The sequence below is a fragment of the Rhinatrema bivittatum genome, chromosome 1 (assembly GCF_901001135.1).
Source record: "Rhinatrema bivittatum chromosome 1, aRhiBiv1.1, whole genome shotgun sequence".
In the NCBI taxonomy this organism is placed as follows: Eukaryota; Metazoa; Chordata; class Amphibia; order Gymnophiona; family Rhinatrematidae; genus Rhinatrema; species Rhinatrema bivittatum.
The window spans coordinates 194076264-194092508 of NC_042615.1; the positions used below are offsets into that span (position 1 = coordinate 194076264).

The 16245-nt window shown below is 45.2% G+C and overlaps 1 protein-coding gene across 2 annotated transcripts in view; it reads right to left on the reverse strand.

Annotated features, from left to right (window-relative positions):
• The window catches only part of NCAPG (non-SMC condensin I complex subunit G), a 455902-nt gene that overhangs the window by 385685 nt on the left and 53972 nt on the right, over positions 1–16245 (reverse strand). For both annotated transcript variants that reach the window (XM_029590425.1, XM_029590416.1), the window contains exon 6: positions 9845–9929. In XM_029590425.1, the coding sequence (XP_029446285.1) occupies positions 9845–9929 (85 nt within the window). The remainder of the gene's footprint in view (positions 1–9844; positions 9930–16245) is intronic.

Consider the following 16245-nt stretch of genomic DNA (forward strand, 5'->3'; position numbering starts at 1 on the left):
ACTCGAGGTGTACTTCGGCGCTTAAACACTGTACCAGAAGAGGGGAGACCACCGCCTGAGGATCTGAACTTGGACGGACTGCGACTGAAGGAAGGATTACAATCCTTAAAAAAGCTCTACCCAAGAAAAGGCAGAAGGATCCATACCAAGACCAGGAGGAACTTGCACGGCACCATTGAGCTGCTGTCCCCTGCTGAGGAGCCACTCGAGGGAGTTCGAGGTCAGGCATCCTTTCTGACATATCCTTAGCCAGGCCATCGTCAGGCTGGGAAGACATAGGCTTAGTAAAATCAGATGAAGATAATTCTCCCTGAGCCCCTTTAAGTAGCGCTGGCATAAGTTAGAGGGCACTCCAGGCTGAGATGCCCTAATATGACAGGCAGCACAAAAGAAAGGCGCTTAGGTTTCTTAGCCACTGGCAGCATTAATCCATCAGTACATTTAACAGGTGTCAACTTGTGCATCCAGCCTAAACCCCGCTGAAACAAAATATATGCGCACAAATTTTACACACACAAAATTGACACATTCCAAGTTTGCACACCAAAAGGCTAAGCACACTGTCACCGCTCCAAACCTTGGCGCATAACCAATATGCGTAAGAGTGTGTGCACAGGCTGTGCGCACAATTTGGACACACAGCAGGATGACTTGGGCACACTGACGATCCTGTACAGGGCAGTCAACCACGTAGGGAAAAAAAAACCGCAAATGCCACTGTAGCCTACCACATGGCGCACAAAAAAGCTTAACAGAGGGGCCTAGCCAACTGGGCCGCTCAATCCACCAGGCTGCCCAGTTCTCCTGCCACCATGGGAACAAATCAGGATGGCATGCTGAGCATGGAGACCAAAGGAAATCCTAAACTAACACCTCCACTCTGTCTTTTTTTTTTTTTTCAAAAATGTATGTTAGCTCAGCCTTCCCAGCCAAGTATAGGGACTGTCTCTGGCTGTGGGGGGAGAGGGCATATACAGTCACCGCCGCGCTTGGCTTCTTGCTCCCGCTGCCTTTCAGATGCTTAATCAGCTAAGTCCACACCGGTCTATAACCAGCTACCGGACCAAGGCACTCATCTGAGGGATTATGAAAATCACTTCAGGAATTCTCATCAGGGGGAGGGCCCATTAGGTATCACACTACAGGATAATCCAAATCTCCAAAGAATTCTCCTCTAGATTTGAAGCAATCTCCAGTAGGGAAATACACATCCACATGATATATGGGAAGCCTAACATGAAGACTTCAGCTTCACACTTTGGCTCACTCAGCTTCCCAGAACCCTTTGCTGTCTCTGGCCTAACAACCTCTGGCTATAAGGACCTCAGAGTGAACCTAGATTCAAGACTCTGGGAGACATCTGGAGCTGCTCAAAACCTATGATGGAAGGTCATGAGGTTACAAAGGGCAAATGGCTGAGGTCACATGCTCACAGACTACAGTCTCCTCTTGAGGGACCCAACTGAAATCAGAGTCTCCTAATTTCTCCTGGGGATGAAGAAGACTGAAAGATTGACAGGACAAAGAACTAACAGAAGATTGACAGTAATCAGCAGACACGTGGGTCTCATCTAGGCCTTAATTGGATCTCAAGGTGGGAGGGAGGTACAGGGTACTTAGATTTACTGTGTCTTATTTGGACACAAGACACGTGGTACGTCAAGCTACCATTCATGGAGTCCTATTAGGGATTATTGTATGTTTTACCTATAAAAAGCAAGCACTCACAGACATACGGGGAGACACGCAGGAATAGCTTTCAAAAGATGGAGCTGTTACTCCGAGTCTCTCAAAGGTCCTCTAATTGTTTTTGTACGACTAAAAATAAACTTAAATCTGTTTATACTAAATTTGGTTTTGGACCTTTGAGTTCTTGGGGCAGCACCTTTACATTGATTTTAAGCCTATCATTACAACCATCAGCGGGCGATTAAGAATACTGGCAGGCTGTCACAGTAAGAGTATAAAAATGGTCAGACAGCTTATGAAATGCTAAGAGAAATCAGGGAAGCTAACCAATTTGACAGTGCAATAATAATGGGAGATTTCAATTACCCTAATATTGACTGGGTAAATGTAACATCAGGACTTGATAGAGACAGTTCCTGGATGTAATAAATGAGTGCTTCATAGAGCAATTGGTTCAGGAACCAACAAGAGAGGGAGCTATTTTAAATTTAATTCTTAGTGGAACGCAGGATTTGGTGAGAGAGGTAACGGTGGTGGGGCCACTTAGCAATAGTGACCATAACATAATCAAATTTAAATTAATAACTGGAAGGGGGACAATAAGTAAATCTATAGTTCTAACACTAAATTTTCAAAAGGGAAACTTTGATAAAATAAAGAAAAGAGTTAGAAAAAACTGAAAGGTGCAGCAGCAAAGGTTAAAAGCGTTCAACAGGCATGAACACTGTTTAAAAATACAATCCTAGACACACAGTCCAAATGTATTCCACACATTAAGAAAGGTGGAAGGAAGGCAAAACGATTACCGACATGGTTTTAAAGGTGAGGTGAAAGGTTATTTTAGCCAAAATAACCTTCAAAAATTGGAAGAAGGATCCATCTGAAGAAAATAGGATAAAGCATAAGCATTGTCAAGTTAAGTGTAAAACATTGATAAGACAGGCGAAGAGAGAATTTGAAATGAATTTGGCCATAGAAGCAAAAACTCATAATAAAAACTTTTTAAAATATATCTGAAGCAAGAAACTTGTGAGGGAGTCGGTTGGACCGTTAGATGACCAAGGGATTAAAGGGGCTCTTAGGGAAGATAAGGCCATTGCAGAAAGACTAAATGAATTCTTTGCTTCCGTGTTTACTAATGAGGATGTTGGGGAGATACCAGTTCTGGAGATGGTTTTCAAGGGTGATGAGTCAGACGAACTGAACCAAATCACTGTAAACCTGGAAGATGTAGAGGGCCAGATTGACAAACTGAAGAGTAGCAAGTCACCTGGACCAGATGGTATGCATTCTAGGGTACTGAATTAAAAAATGAAATTTCTGATCTATTAGTTAAAATTTCTAACCTATCATTAAAATCATCCATTATACCTGAAGACTGGAGAGTAGCCAATGTAACCCCAATATTTCAAAAGGGCTCCAGGGGGAATCCGGGAAACTATAAACCAGTGAGCCTGACTTCAGTGCCAGGAAAAATAGTGGAAACTATTCTCAAGATCAAAATCTTGTAGCATATAGAAAGATGATTTAATGGAACACAGTCAACATGGATTTACCCAAGGGAAGTCTTGCTTAACAAGTCTGCTTCATTTTTCTGAAGGGGTTAATAAACATGTGGATATAGGTGAACTGGTAGATGTAGTATATTTGGATTTTCAGAAGGCATTTGACGAAGTCACTCATGAGAAGCTTTTAAGAAAACTAAAAAGTCATGGGATAGGAGGCGATTTCCTTTCATGGATTACAAACTGGTTAAAAGACAGGAAACAAAGAGTAGGATTAAATGGTCAATTTTCTCAGTGGAAAAGGGTAAACAGTGGAGTACCTCAGGGATCTGTAGTTGGACCAGTGCTTTTCAATATATTTATAAATGATATGGAAAGGAATAGGATGAGCGAGGTTATCAAATTTGCGGATGATACAAAATTATCCAGAGTAGTTAAATCAGACGTGGATTGTGATAAATTTCAGGAGGACCTTGCGAGACTAGAAGATTGTGCATCTTCCAGTCTTGCAAATTTAATGTGGACAAGTGCAAGATGGTGTGCATATAGGGAAAAATAACCCTTGCTGCAGTTACACCATGTAAGGTTCCATACTAGGAGCTACCGTCCAGGAAAAAGATCTAGGCATTAGTGGATAATATCTCTCTCTCTCTCTATCTATATATATTTTTTTCTTATGTTTAACTTATTTAAAAAGTTCTTCGTTACATGTAATTGCCCCCAAGCAAGTTTTTCAACTGTTTTCTGTAAACCGATTTGATTTGCATATAATGTAAGAAGATCGGTATATAAAAACCATAAATAAATAAATTAAATAAATAATACTTTGAAATAGTCTGCTCAGTTTGCTGCAGTAGTCAAAAAAGCAAACAGAAAGTTAGGAATTAGGAAGGGAATGGTTAATAAAATGGAAAATGTCATAATGCCTCTGTATCGCTCCATGGTGAGACCGCACCTTGAATACTGCGTAGAATTCTGGTCCCCACATCTCAAAAAATATATATTGTATTTTTCGCTTTGTGTTCCCCAAAAGTGTGTGTGTGGGGGGGGGGGGGGGGGGGGGGGGGGGAGAATGTCTGTGCATCTTATGGAGCGAATATAAAAAAAAAAGTTTAACTACAACCCCCCATCCTCCTGACCCCTCAAGACTTGCCAAAAGTCACTGGGGGTCCAGCGGGGTCCTAGGAGCGATCTCCCCCTGTCGGGCATTCGGCTTCCAGTAATCAAAATGGCGCCGGTGGCCCTTTGCCCTTACCATGTGACGAGCTACCGTTGCATTGGTTGGCCCCTGTCACATGGTAGGAGCAATGGATGGCCCACGCCATTTTTTTAAGATGGCACCAGCCGTCCATTGCGCCTACCATGTGACAGGGGCCAACCAATGGCACCACTAGCCCCTGTAACATAGTAAGGATAAAGGGCCACTGGCACCATTTTGATTACTGGCAGCCAACGGCCCAAGAGGAGGAGATCTCTCCCAGGACCCCTGCTGGACCACCAGGGACTTTTGGCAAGTCTTGGGTGGGGTCAAGACGGTGGGGGGTTGTAGTTAATTACATTTGAAGGGTTGGGGTGGGTTGTTTTGTTTTCACGAAATAGGAAGATAAAAGTTTTCCGATCCGGGGAGTGGACAAAAATGGCCCTCCCCAGACCCGAAAACGAAACATGGATGAAAAAAAAAAAAGTTGTACGCACACCCCTAATTTTAATGCTGGAAACGGATGCTCCATAAGACGCACAGACGCCCTGGAATGGAGCCGGTTTAGCACACCTTTTTTTTTAAATTTTCTCCCTCTGAATCCTAGGTGTGTCTTATGGTCAGGTGCATCTTATGGAGCGAAAAATACAGTAGTTGCGATGGAGAAGGTACAGAGAAGGGCAACCAAAATGATAAAGGGAATGGAACAGCTCCCTTTGAGGAAAGGTTGAAGAGGTTAGGGCTGTTCAGCTTGGGGAAGAGACAGCTGAGGGGGCTATGATAGAGGTCTTTAAAGTTCGTAAGAGGACTTGAACAAATAGATGTGAATCGGTTATTTACACTTTCGGATAATAGAAGGACTAGGGGGCATTCCATGAAGTTAGCAAGTAGCACATTTAAAACTAATAGGAGAAAATTCTTTCACTCAACGTACAATTAAGCTCTGGAATTTGTTGCCGGAGGATGTGGTTAATGCAGTTAGTGTAGCTGGGTTCAAAAAAGGTTTGGATAAGTTCTTGGAGAATTCCATTAACTGCTTTTATTCAAGTTTACTTAGGTAATAGCCACTGCTATTAATTGCATCAGCAGCATGGGATATTCTTGGTGTTTGTGTACTTGCCAGGTTCTTGTGGCCTGGTTTGGCCTCTGTTGGAAACAGGATGCTAGGCTTGATTGACCCTTGGTCTGCCCCAGCATGGCAATTTCTTATGTTCTTATATATACTGTGATGCCAGATTGCTGTGAATCCATCTGCTGGTACAGGTGCATAACCCACTGGTTCTGGATTCATCTGTCTGGACGCTAAGAAAAGGAGGAATTTTCTTTATCTGAAGACAAAGCTTATATCTTAGCTTCATTCTTTAATATTTAATGGCCTATAGAGTAATCTTACAGAGGCTACAAGATAAGATCTCATGAGGCAGTCTTAGGAATTTGAGGCAAAAATCATGAAGGACATAAATGCCCATCTTGTGACTGCTTTGTGAAAACCATTTGAATGGACTACCTGTTTTAGGAGACTTTGTTGCCATCTGGTCACAGCCAATTTTTTTTTTTATACAAAAACTAAGATTAAAAATAGAATTAAAAATTAAAAACCTGAAGCAAAAAAAATCCTCAAATACATGAGGGCAGCCAAGTGAGAGGGAGAAAGCTTCCCTATAATGAACATTACTGTAGACAGAAAAAACTAATACGGCTTATGTGGGGGACTGTGGCATGGGAAATTCTCACATGCTCAAAAGACTTGTTTAGTCAATAAGAGCTGCGAGTTTTTCCTGCGTCGGCACCATCAAGAGATGTAACCCATGTGCATGAATTTGTCCTGCTTGTCCATGGAGAATACCAATTCCTAAAGTTTAAATATATGAGCTGATTTAAAAAACAATGTAATTGCCCTTGCAGAGACATAACACATTTTAGCAGTGTGCTTACTAAAGCAGAAACACCTTCTATTCCGTGTTATTGAGCAGTGCATAAGATGAAGAAAATGCTTCATCTGGTTTACTTTAAAAAAAAAAAAAACCAAGAACACACTAATTAAAAATATTAAATAGGTGAACGGCCATGGCACCACTCTGATCTTCAATGAGTTTACTTCTGATCAGGAGGTGGAACAGAGTGAAACACCTACAAGGGCTTTTCATCTACAGGACAAAAATTGGCTTCAAAATAGTGATTACAGAAAAAGAATTCTTGGATTCACATCAGATTGTCTTAAACAGTAGTACTATATAGGAAATCACAATATATCCTGCAACATGCTGGGAGGTCTGAGGACAAAGATAATTGGCAAAGTTAAATTTAGAAGGATAACAGTGAATCAGACTAAAAATAGCACTAAATGCAGTGTCACAGAGGAACCTTATCCCTTTAATGAAATACATTTTCTGCAGGCCTTCCAAATGAAAAAAAGGCAAGAAAAAAATAGAAAGAATTGATTATTAGTAATTGCCAAACACATTGTATATCTGAGTCAGGGCATTGCAGTTGCACCTACCCATAAGGATTAAATCAGACTTGGAGAATCCTGATCATAAGTTCTCTGAAGCAAACAATCTTAACAGCTCTACGAATGGAACAACATTGATCCTAAAGAAAGCAGAGTTCTTTACCTGTAACAGGTGTTCTACGAAAATAGCAGAATATTAGTACTCACGCATGGGTGACATCAGATGGAGCTCTGATGTGAAAAACTTGTCAAAGTTTCTAGAACTTTGACCAGGCACACTGAGAATGCCCTACACCACTCATCTTCAGTCTCCTATCATACAATTAGCATTAAAATAAAAAATAGGAGAAACCCAACTCCGTGAGATGGCGGGCGGGTTTCGTGAGGGCTAACATTTTGATGTCCTCTGAGAACACCTGTTACTGGTAAGCAACTCTTTCTCCAAGGACAAGCTCCCCAACACAAAAGGAGATTAAGAGACACCTAACCAGGTGCCAATGGGCACAACACCACCAGTGCTGTTAACAGAGGGGAGAGACAGCATCCATAGCTCTGTGATCCTTCTCAGGGAGTACAGAGGAATGGGTCAGAGAGTGCTTGGCCCTTGAGAGCAGATACGTCCACCACAGACTAGTGAGGCAGCTGACGCTTATCAAATCCGGTGGACAAGGTAGACCACATCCACCTTGTTAATGGGAGGCACTGTGAAGGGGTGTTCCCATATCTTCAGCAGCAACTCCTTAAGGATCTTTTCTACTTAAACCACTACGATCTCCTTAGGAGGCTCCACAAACTGGAGGATTTCAAGCATTTTGTGCCTAGCATCCTCCTCTGTCAAAAGTTGAAATGGGATGGCCTCCATCCCCCTCACAAACCCTGCAAAGGTCAAGTCCTCAGGCGGAGACTTCCTTCATTCATCTGGAGAAGTGTCTGACGGGAGGCCATCAGTCGAATCATCGCCCCAGGGGTCACAGGGACCCTCATCCTCACTGTATGCAACAGGGGATGGGGACCTATATGCTCTCAGACATCCAGAAGTGCAGACACAGGCAGAACTGGACAGGGAGCTATAGTCTTCGGCATAGCTTCCTCCTTGGGAGGAACTGGCAACGACAACTATATCGGTAGGGGAAGGCATCGATGCCCTGGAGAGCACTGATGCTGTCCCAAGAACCAGTGCCAGCTGGTCAGTAACACACCAATGAGATTCTCCAGAAGTAGTATAAGGAAGGGCAGCACCGGACAGAAGCCCTGCAGCGCCTGCTCCACCACCAGCTGGACACAGTGCTCCAGCTCCTCCTCAAACATTGCAGATTCCAACACAGACTGTGAGAAAGGAGAAGTGGTCAGATCTTCCAACCCGCAAGGAGAATCAGCAACTGGTACCAGGACCGGTGGAGACCATCGCGGACCCCCAGCACAGATAAAGGATGGGCTTTCCTCGCCACGGGGTTGCTTCAGGGGCATCGTGGCAAAAGCCGGTATATCCCTGCACCATGCATCGACAGGGACCAATGCCAATGCTTCTTAGGCTTCCCTCGATGCTCGGCCCGGTCTTTACCCCCAGTGCCGAAGTCGAAGACTACGAACCAGACTTCCTTGGCCCAGGGATCGACAATGGTCGGTCTCTGGCACCACTATCCATCAGCAGCATCAACGGAACCACCGGTCACGCCGAGGTCAATGGCATGGTGTCTCTGTGTGGTTGCCAGAGGATGTGGTTAGTGCAGTTAGTATAGCTGTGTTTAAAAAAGGATTGGATAAGTTCTTGGAGGAGAAGTCCATTACCTGCTATTAAGTTCACTTAGAGAATAGCCACTGCCATTAGCAATGGTAACATGAAATAGACTTAGTTTTTGGGTACTTGCCAGGTTCTTATGGCCTGGATTGGCCGCTGTTGGAAACAGGATGCTGGGCTTGATGGACCCTTGGTCTGACCCAGTATGGCATTTTCTTATGTTCCAAGATTCTTTGATGCCAATGGCTCAGTCTTCTTCGACCTGAAGAGCCAATGCATCTTGTTGAGTTGAAGCAGATGTCCTTTCTGGGTCATCTGGGCACATAATTGTCAACCCTGGATATCATGTGATGCCCCCAAGCAGAGGACACACACCTCATGAGGATCAGTGCTAGACATGGTCCACTGGCAATGGGGGCATCAAAGAAAACCAGATGTGGCCTTGACGGCAAAAAACAAAAGGGCCACAAAGTCAAAAGCGATGGTGGTGGGCGTAGATGGCCAGTGGACACTGAGACACTGCAACCACGAGGGGAATCTATCATGAAAACAAACTTATTTGAAATGCTGAAAACCCTAACTATGGACACTACGAGAGGGCACCAAGGCGGCCCTGGAGACACATTGAAGGAAAAAAATGCAAAAAACTTGAAGAGCTCGGGGGGGGGGGGGGGGGGGGGGGGGGGGGGTGTTTGAAGGATCCTGTGTGAATGTGTGGTATAAGGTGTGCTGGCATGCTTAATGTGCCTAGTCAAAGTTCTAGAAACGTTGACAAATTTTCCGCATCAAGGCTCCATCTGATGCCACCCATGTGTGAAGGCTATCATCCTGCTTGTCCTCTGTGAAAGGGAGCTGGTCCTGTGGCCCAGAGTATCCCACTGCTGCCAAGTTGCACTGGAGAGGTAGCTTAGGCCAGCCCCTTTCTACTGGGCCACATTGAAGAGGAATTATTGTGTTTGTGAAAGTTTGGGGGAGGGGGGGGTTGGTGAGAAAAAGAGAAAGAGCGAGGAAGTGATAAGCTAGAGAGGAAAGGGGAAAGAAACCAAAGGAAAGGAGAAAGAGCACAAAAATTGGAAGGAGGAGATTAAATCAATAATAAATCAAAAGAAAAAAATGTGCTTGATATAATGGGCCTGGGGAGAGTACTGCATAGTAAAGCTGGAAATTCATGCTAACACAGCTTCAGCCTTTACAAGTTTTTAGTGGAATTTCAAGAATTCTACCTTCAGCTATTATGAACAATAGATAGAACAAAATCATACCTGATCTGTCATTTAGTCCTTGCTGCAAAAGTTGAACTCTCTGGGCAATAGACAAAGCTCGCATGTGAATCTTCTCTGACAGAACCTTTAAAATAAAAAGATAAAAAGTATGTTTTATTTGATACACCACATCCAATCATTTTCTCAAAGACCTAAAATAGTACGGTCCTTAAAAATGTGTGATAAAGTACCTTTTCATATCAACCATCCTTTGATTGATATCAGATTAATCTGAAAATAAATTAGCTTTAAACTGCATATAATTAAAAGACTCATATCTCCTATTGTTATAAATTTTACTTAGAAAATAGGATGGTAACTTTCATACTGGTGTACATGTGCATGCATTCATCAGCCTGCACCCAGGGACGTGGCTATTTTATAACAAAAGCAAGTATGGTTTTTTTTGTTTGTTTTTTTAAAATAAGTCTGGCCACATGCACATGTGCACTCAATTTTAAGTGGGTGTGTGCCTGTGGGCGCAAATCCCACTTATACCGCTTAAGTGGGGAGATTTTAATAGGGATGTATGCAGACGCCATTGCCAGTTTTCCCAGTTCGCCCATTTAAGGACTAGGTCTTCCAAACACCCCTATTTTAATAGCCTTTCAATCCCTGTTAGCCCTGACCCTTAAAACCCTGCTAGTGTGCCTAGAATTTTTTGTTTTATTACTTACATGTCATCCATAGCTCAAGTAAAGTTACGTGACAGGGGATCCCGGAGTACACTGGACTGCATATTTACGTGCAAATTTCAGGTTAAAATCCCAGAACACCCATGTTTCATCCAGACCATGCCCCCTTTTGGAAACTTCATTTGTGCGCGCAAGAGATATTCACATATCCAGATGGTTTTAAAAATCCACTCTGTACATGCCAGCCCAACTTATTTGCACACCCACTGATTGATGCATACATCGGGCTTTTAAAATTCACATATAGAATTTTAAACAGTTTTACAGTGACAGTCATTTCAGTTTTGAACTGAAGGCACAACTTTATACAAATTAAGCATGGACAGGAATCTTTCAGCCAGAAAGCTGTGCAGTCCCACTATTTCATATTGTTAGTCAACATCAAAAAGTTGCCTTTGATCCTTTCATTATATGAAGATTCTGGTGGGGGTCTTTAATACACACAATTAAGGTGATGCAGTATTTCGGATAACAATGTAAACACCCTTGATGAAGCTTGCTTGGCAAACATGTCAGCTCTTATTGAAGATTAACATTGGGTTTCTACAGCATCTGGAACCCGTTTGTGATCTTAAATGTTTGAGATATTTAAGATCACTAAAAGTGAAGATCGACTGGACTTTGGAATTTTCAATCAAATTGGGTCTTCTGAATAACTCTATAATTAGGACACTGTCATCATAAAGGAAGATCTATTCCACTTTTTGTGACCTTGAATGTTTATATTTGGATTTTATATAATTTTCATTTTTCCACTTTTGTCTTTAAGGTAGAGCACAGTTGCTTACCTTTAACAGGTGTTAGCCTAGGACAGCAGAATGTTAGTCCTTACATGTGGGTGACATCATCCAATGGAGCCCAGCATGGAAAACTTTTGTCAAAGTTTCTAGGAACTTTGACTGGCAGACTAAGCATGCCCAGCCTGCTGCTATCCGCGCATCCACACGAGATCCCCCTTCAGTCTCGTAACATAGCAAAAAATACAAACAAGAGAAAAACACAACAAACCGAAAGTGAACCCAACATCGTGGGGAGGCGGGCAGGATTCCTGAGGACTAATATCCTGCTGTCCTAGGGGAACATCTGTTACACGTAAGCAACTTGCGCTTTCTTCTAGGCCAAGAAGGATGTTAGTCCTCACATGTGGGTGATTACAGAGCTCCAGACTGCCCGCCTTCGATCAAGGAGACCCACAGTAGCCGAATAAGGTGCCAACGGGCACAACACAACTGCGGCTCTGTGGGAGAAAACAAGGGGCGGTCTGATCCTACAAAGAGCACTATCAGAGATAGTTAGGTTCAGGACTGCAATAAGTTGTGCAGGACAGACTGGCCAAATGTGCTGTCCTGATGACTATCCCAAGGCAGTAGTGAGCAGTGAATATGCGACGAGAACTCCAGGTTGCAAGCTCTGCAAATTTCAGCGACAAGGACCGCACGCAGGTGGGCCATTGACGCCGCCATAGCCCACACAGAGTGAGCTTTCACCTGCCAGCCAGCTGAAGGCCTGTCTGCTCATAGCAGAAGGCAATGCAATCCACTAGCCAGTTTGACAAGGTTTGCTTCCCCACTGCTGCTCCCAGTCTATTGGAGTCAAGTGACACAAAGAGCTGGGAGGACTGCCTGTGGGCCGCTGTATGATCCAAACAGAAAGCAAGCGCCCGCTTACAGTGCAGGGTGTGGAGAGCAAGTTTCTCCGGGTGGGAATGAGGCCTTGGAAAGAAGGTGGGAAAGATGACTGACTGGTCGATGTGGAAAGCAGTCACCACCTTAGGTAGAAATTTGGGATGCATATGCAGCACCACACAATCATGGAAGAACTTTGTGTAGGAAGCATATGTAACCAGGGCCTGGATCTCACTGACCCTGCGAGCGGAAGTGATAGCCACCAGAACATGACTTTCCAGGTGAGGAACTTCAGGTCACAGGACTTGAGGCTCGAACGGATGCCGCATTAGCCTCGCCAGGACAACGTTGAGATCACACGGGTTAGCTGGAGGTCGAAGCGGGGGGCTTTAGTTGAACAAGGGCTTGCATGAAGCGTCAGACAAGAGGGCTGGATCGAAACGGGCACACCATCGACACCCTGGTGGTAGGTACTGAGGTGCACGCAGACCGAGCTGGTTTGGAGGCCAGACAGACAGGTACCAGAGGTAATTCAGCAGGTGGGGGAACGGACAGGAGAAAGGATCCAATCCATGACCACCACATCAGATGGAGAAATGCTTCCACTTCGCGCTGAACGACATCCAGGTGGGAAGGTTTCTGGGACTCAATCAAGACCCTGGACACACCATCCGAGAGCTGCAAAGGCTGAAGGATCATTCGCTCATCATCCACACCCTGAGGGCCAGGGCCTGGAAGATCGGGTGGTGTAGGGTGCCCTGGTTCTGTGATATGTGGTCAGGAGCTGTCCCCAGCAAGACAGATGCCCTCACTGACAGGTCCTGGAGAAGAAGAAAGAATCATACCTGCCTTGGCCAGGAGGGAGCCACTAGGATCATAAGAACATAAGAAAATGCCATACTGGGTCAGACCAAGGGTCCATCAAGCCCAGCATCCTGTTTCCAACAGTGGCCAATCCAGACCTTAAGAACCTGGCAAGTACCCAAAAACTAAGTCTATTCCATGTTACCATTGCTAATGGCAGTGGCTATTCTCTAAGTGAACTTAATAGCAGGTAATGGACTTCTCCTCCAAGAACTTATCCAATCCTTTTTTAAACACAGCTATACTAACTGCACTAACCACATCCTCTGGCAACAAATTCCAGAGTTTAATTGTGCGTTGAGTAAAAAAACACTTTCTCCGATTAGTTTTAAATGTGCCCCATGCTATCTTCATGGAGTGCCCCCTAGTCTTTCTACTATCCGAAAGAGTAAATAACAGATTCATATCTACCCGTTCTAGACCTCTCATGATTTTAAACATCTCTATCATATCCCCCCTCAGCAGTCTCTTCTCCAAGCTGAAAAGTCCTAACCTCTTTAGTCTTTCCTCATAGAGGAGCTGTTCCATTCCCCTTATTTTGGTAGCCCTTCTCTGTACCTTCTCCATCGCAATTATATATTTTCTGAGATGCGGCGACCAGAATTGTACACAGTATTCAAGGTGCGGTCTCACCATGGAGCGATACAGAGGCATTATGACATTTTCCATTTTATTCACCATTCTCTTTCTAATAATTCCCAACATTCTGTTTGCTTTTTTGACTGCCGCAGCACACTGAACTGACGATTTCAATGTGTTATCCACTATGACGCCTAGATCTCTTTCTTGGGTTGTAGCACCTAATATGGAACCCAACATTGTGTAATTATAGCATGGGTTATTTTTCCCTATATGCATCACCTCTTCTGAATAAGGAAGTACCTCAGTAGAAGCCATGGGGGACCAGTTCTACTGCGCCCTCTGCTAGAAGGGCAAAATGTTCCGATTGAAGGACAACCTGATGGGCGGGCAAACCCCACGATGGACATGGGCAGCAGTCTGGGAGCCTGCTGAAGTTCAGGCAGTAGCCCTGGCGGACAATGGAGGACACCCAATGGTCCAAAGTGATCGCTTGCCAATGGCGAGCAAAGCAAAAGAGCCTGCCACCGACCGGGGGATCAACCGCTAGAGCAGAGCTTTCCAAACTGTGTGTCGGGACACGTTAGTGTGTCGCCTGCAGTGTGCAGGTGTGTCGCGCAAGCCCGGTCAACTCTGATGCGAGTTTGGGCTTTTTTTTTTCTAGAGATTCACTTTTTTTTTTCAGTTTATGGGTTGCTTATTATTGGGTGATTTTTGCTGTCAATCGCGTTTTTTGGGGGGGCTTGGTGGGTGGAACGAGCCCAGCCATCCTTGCATTGGCTGCTGCTGCCGATGAGGCCTGGCCATGAGGAGTACTGACTGCAAGCAGCAGTGTCTGGTGATCATGGAAGGGAGTGAAGCACTTAACTGGCAACAATCAAAAAGACGAGGTACATGAGTGTGGGGGCCAGACATGTGCTGGGGGGAGAGAGATGAGTGAGTGGGGGGCAAACGTGCTGGGGGGACAGACATGTGCTTGAGGGGGAGAGATATGAGTGTGTGGGGGCTAGACATGTGCTGGGGGGAGGAGAGAGATGAGTGTGTGGGGGACAGAATTTGTTTTATTATTGTTTCTCATAAATTATAACAATAACATGAATCTTGGAATATATATTTTTAATATAAATTTAAGGTTTTCATGAGATAGGTTGTGTCGTGAAACATTTTATTTATGTATATATTTAAGGAAACATACATAAATTGTCAAAATATGTTTTGTTCGTTTAACCTCTGGTTTACTAGTAGACTGAATTACTGTGTCGTGAAATTATGTTTGTCTAAAAAGTGTGTCACCAACATGAAAAGTTTGGAAAGCTCTGCGCTAGAGGAACCAGCATCTGGCTCGTGCCCCCTAGCTACCAGTCAAAAGCCTGTAGATAGGGCCTGCTGTGGCGCTAGTTGGGTCCTCGGAGCCCGCTGCTGACGGCCGCGGCACCTGGAACTGGTCCAAGGCAAGCAAGCAAGGACGGCTAGAGGATAGTATTTCCTTGGCTTGCGAGAACCCAGCCTGGAGGTCTTCCTGGGGGAGGAAGGGCCTTCTGAGGGGCTGGCAGAGAGTTGCTGAAGAGCATCATGCTGATCTTTCAGCTGCACCATGGCCTCCTTCACCTTGTCCCCAAACAGGTTCTCACCTATACAGGGGAAATCTGCGAGCCTGTCTTGAACCTCCGGCCGGAGTCCTGAGGCTCGGAGCCAAGTCAGCCATCTGGCACCAACACCTCCAGTGGCCAGGCGGGCTGCAGTTTCAAACATCATAGGTGGATCTCACCTCATGCTTACCTGTCTCAAGACCCAGCGCAGCAATGGCTGCAAGAGATTCTTGCTGCTGCTGGGGAAGGCCCTCTGCAAGGAATTGGGCTTATTTCCACAGACTGCAGTTATATTGGGTCATATACAGCTAGTAGACTGCAATGCAGGCCACCAGCATGGCACCCTGAAACATTTTCTTCCCTATGCCATAGAGTTCCCTGTGTTAGTGCCATGGAGGGGTGGAAGCATGCACCCGGGAACGTCTAGCTTTAAGGGCAGACTCCACAACCGCCAACTGGTGGGGGAGGTGCTGCCGTTCAAAGACCATGGCCTGTTGCACCAAATAAGTGGCATCGGCCTTTCTGTTGACAGGGGACAGTCACCGGGTGTCCGCACATACAAAGGAGGAACTCCTTAAAAATGTCGTGGGATAGGCACTGCCATGATTTCCTTGGGAGCATCAATGAACTGGAGGACCTCCAGCATCTTATGAGGGTATCCTCCTCCCACAGGATGGGGATGGCCTTACAAAGCTCGCAAATGATAGGTCTTCGGGCGGAGACAGACTCTGCTACTCCGGTGGGGAAGGCTCCAAATGGGGGTCGTCAGATCTCCGAGGATGAGTCTGAAGAGTCATTGCCCCACCAGTCATAAGGACCCTCTGCCTCACTGGGACCTGGGCATCAAGGGTGGGGCCCCGAGGAGCACTGACGGCATCAATGGAACCCTCGGCATTGAGGGGGGGAACTGGCGGTGGCCAGGGGAACCACTGGCAAGGGTGCCCGGTCCTTGAGGCCTCATCCTCCTCGGGATCGCTCCAGTGGAGGGAGTCTGTGGCAGAGGAAGCGTCGAGGGCCTCTCGGGCACCAGTTGCATTGGTAGGGCACCA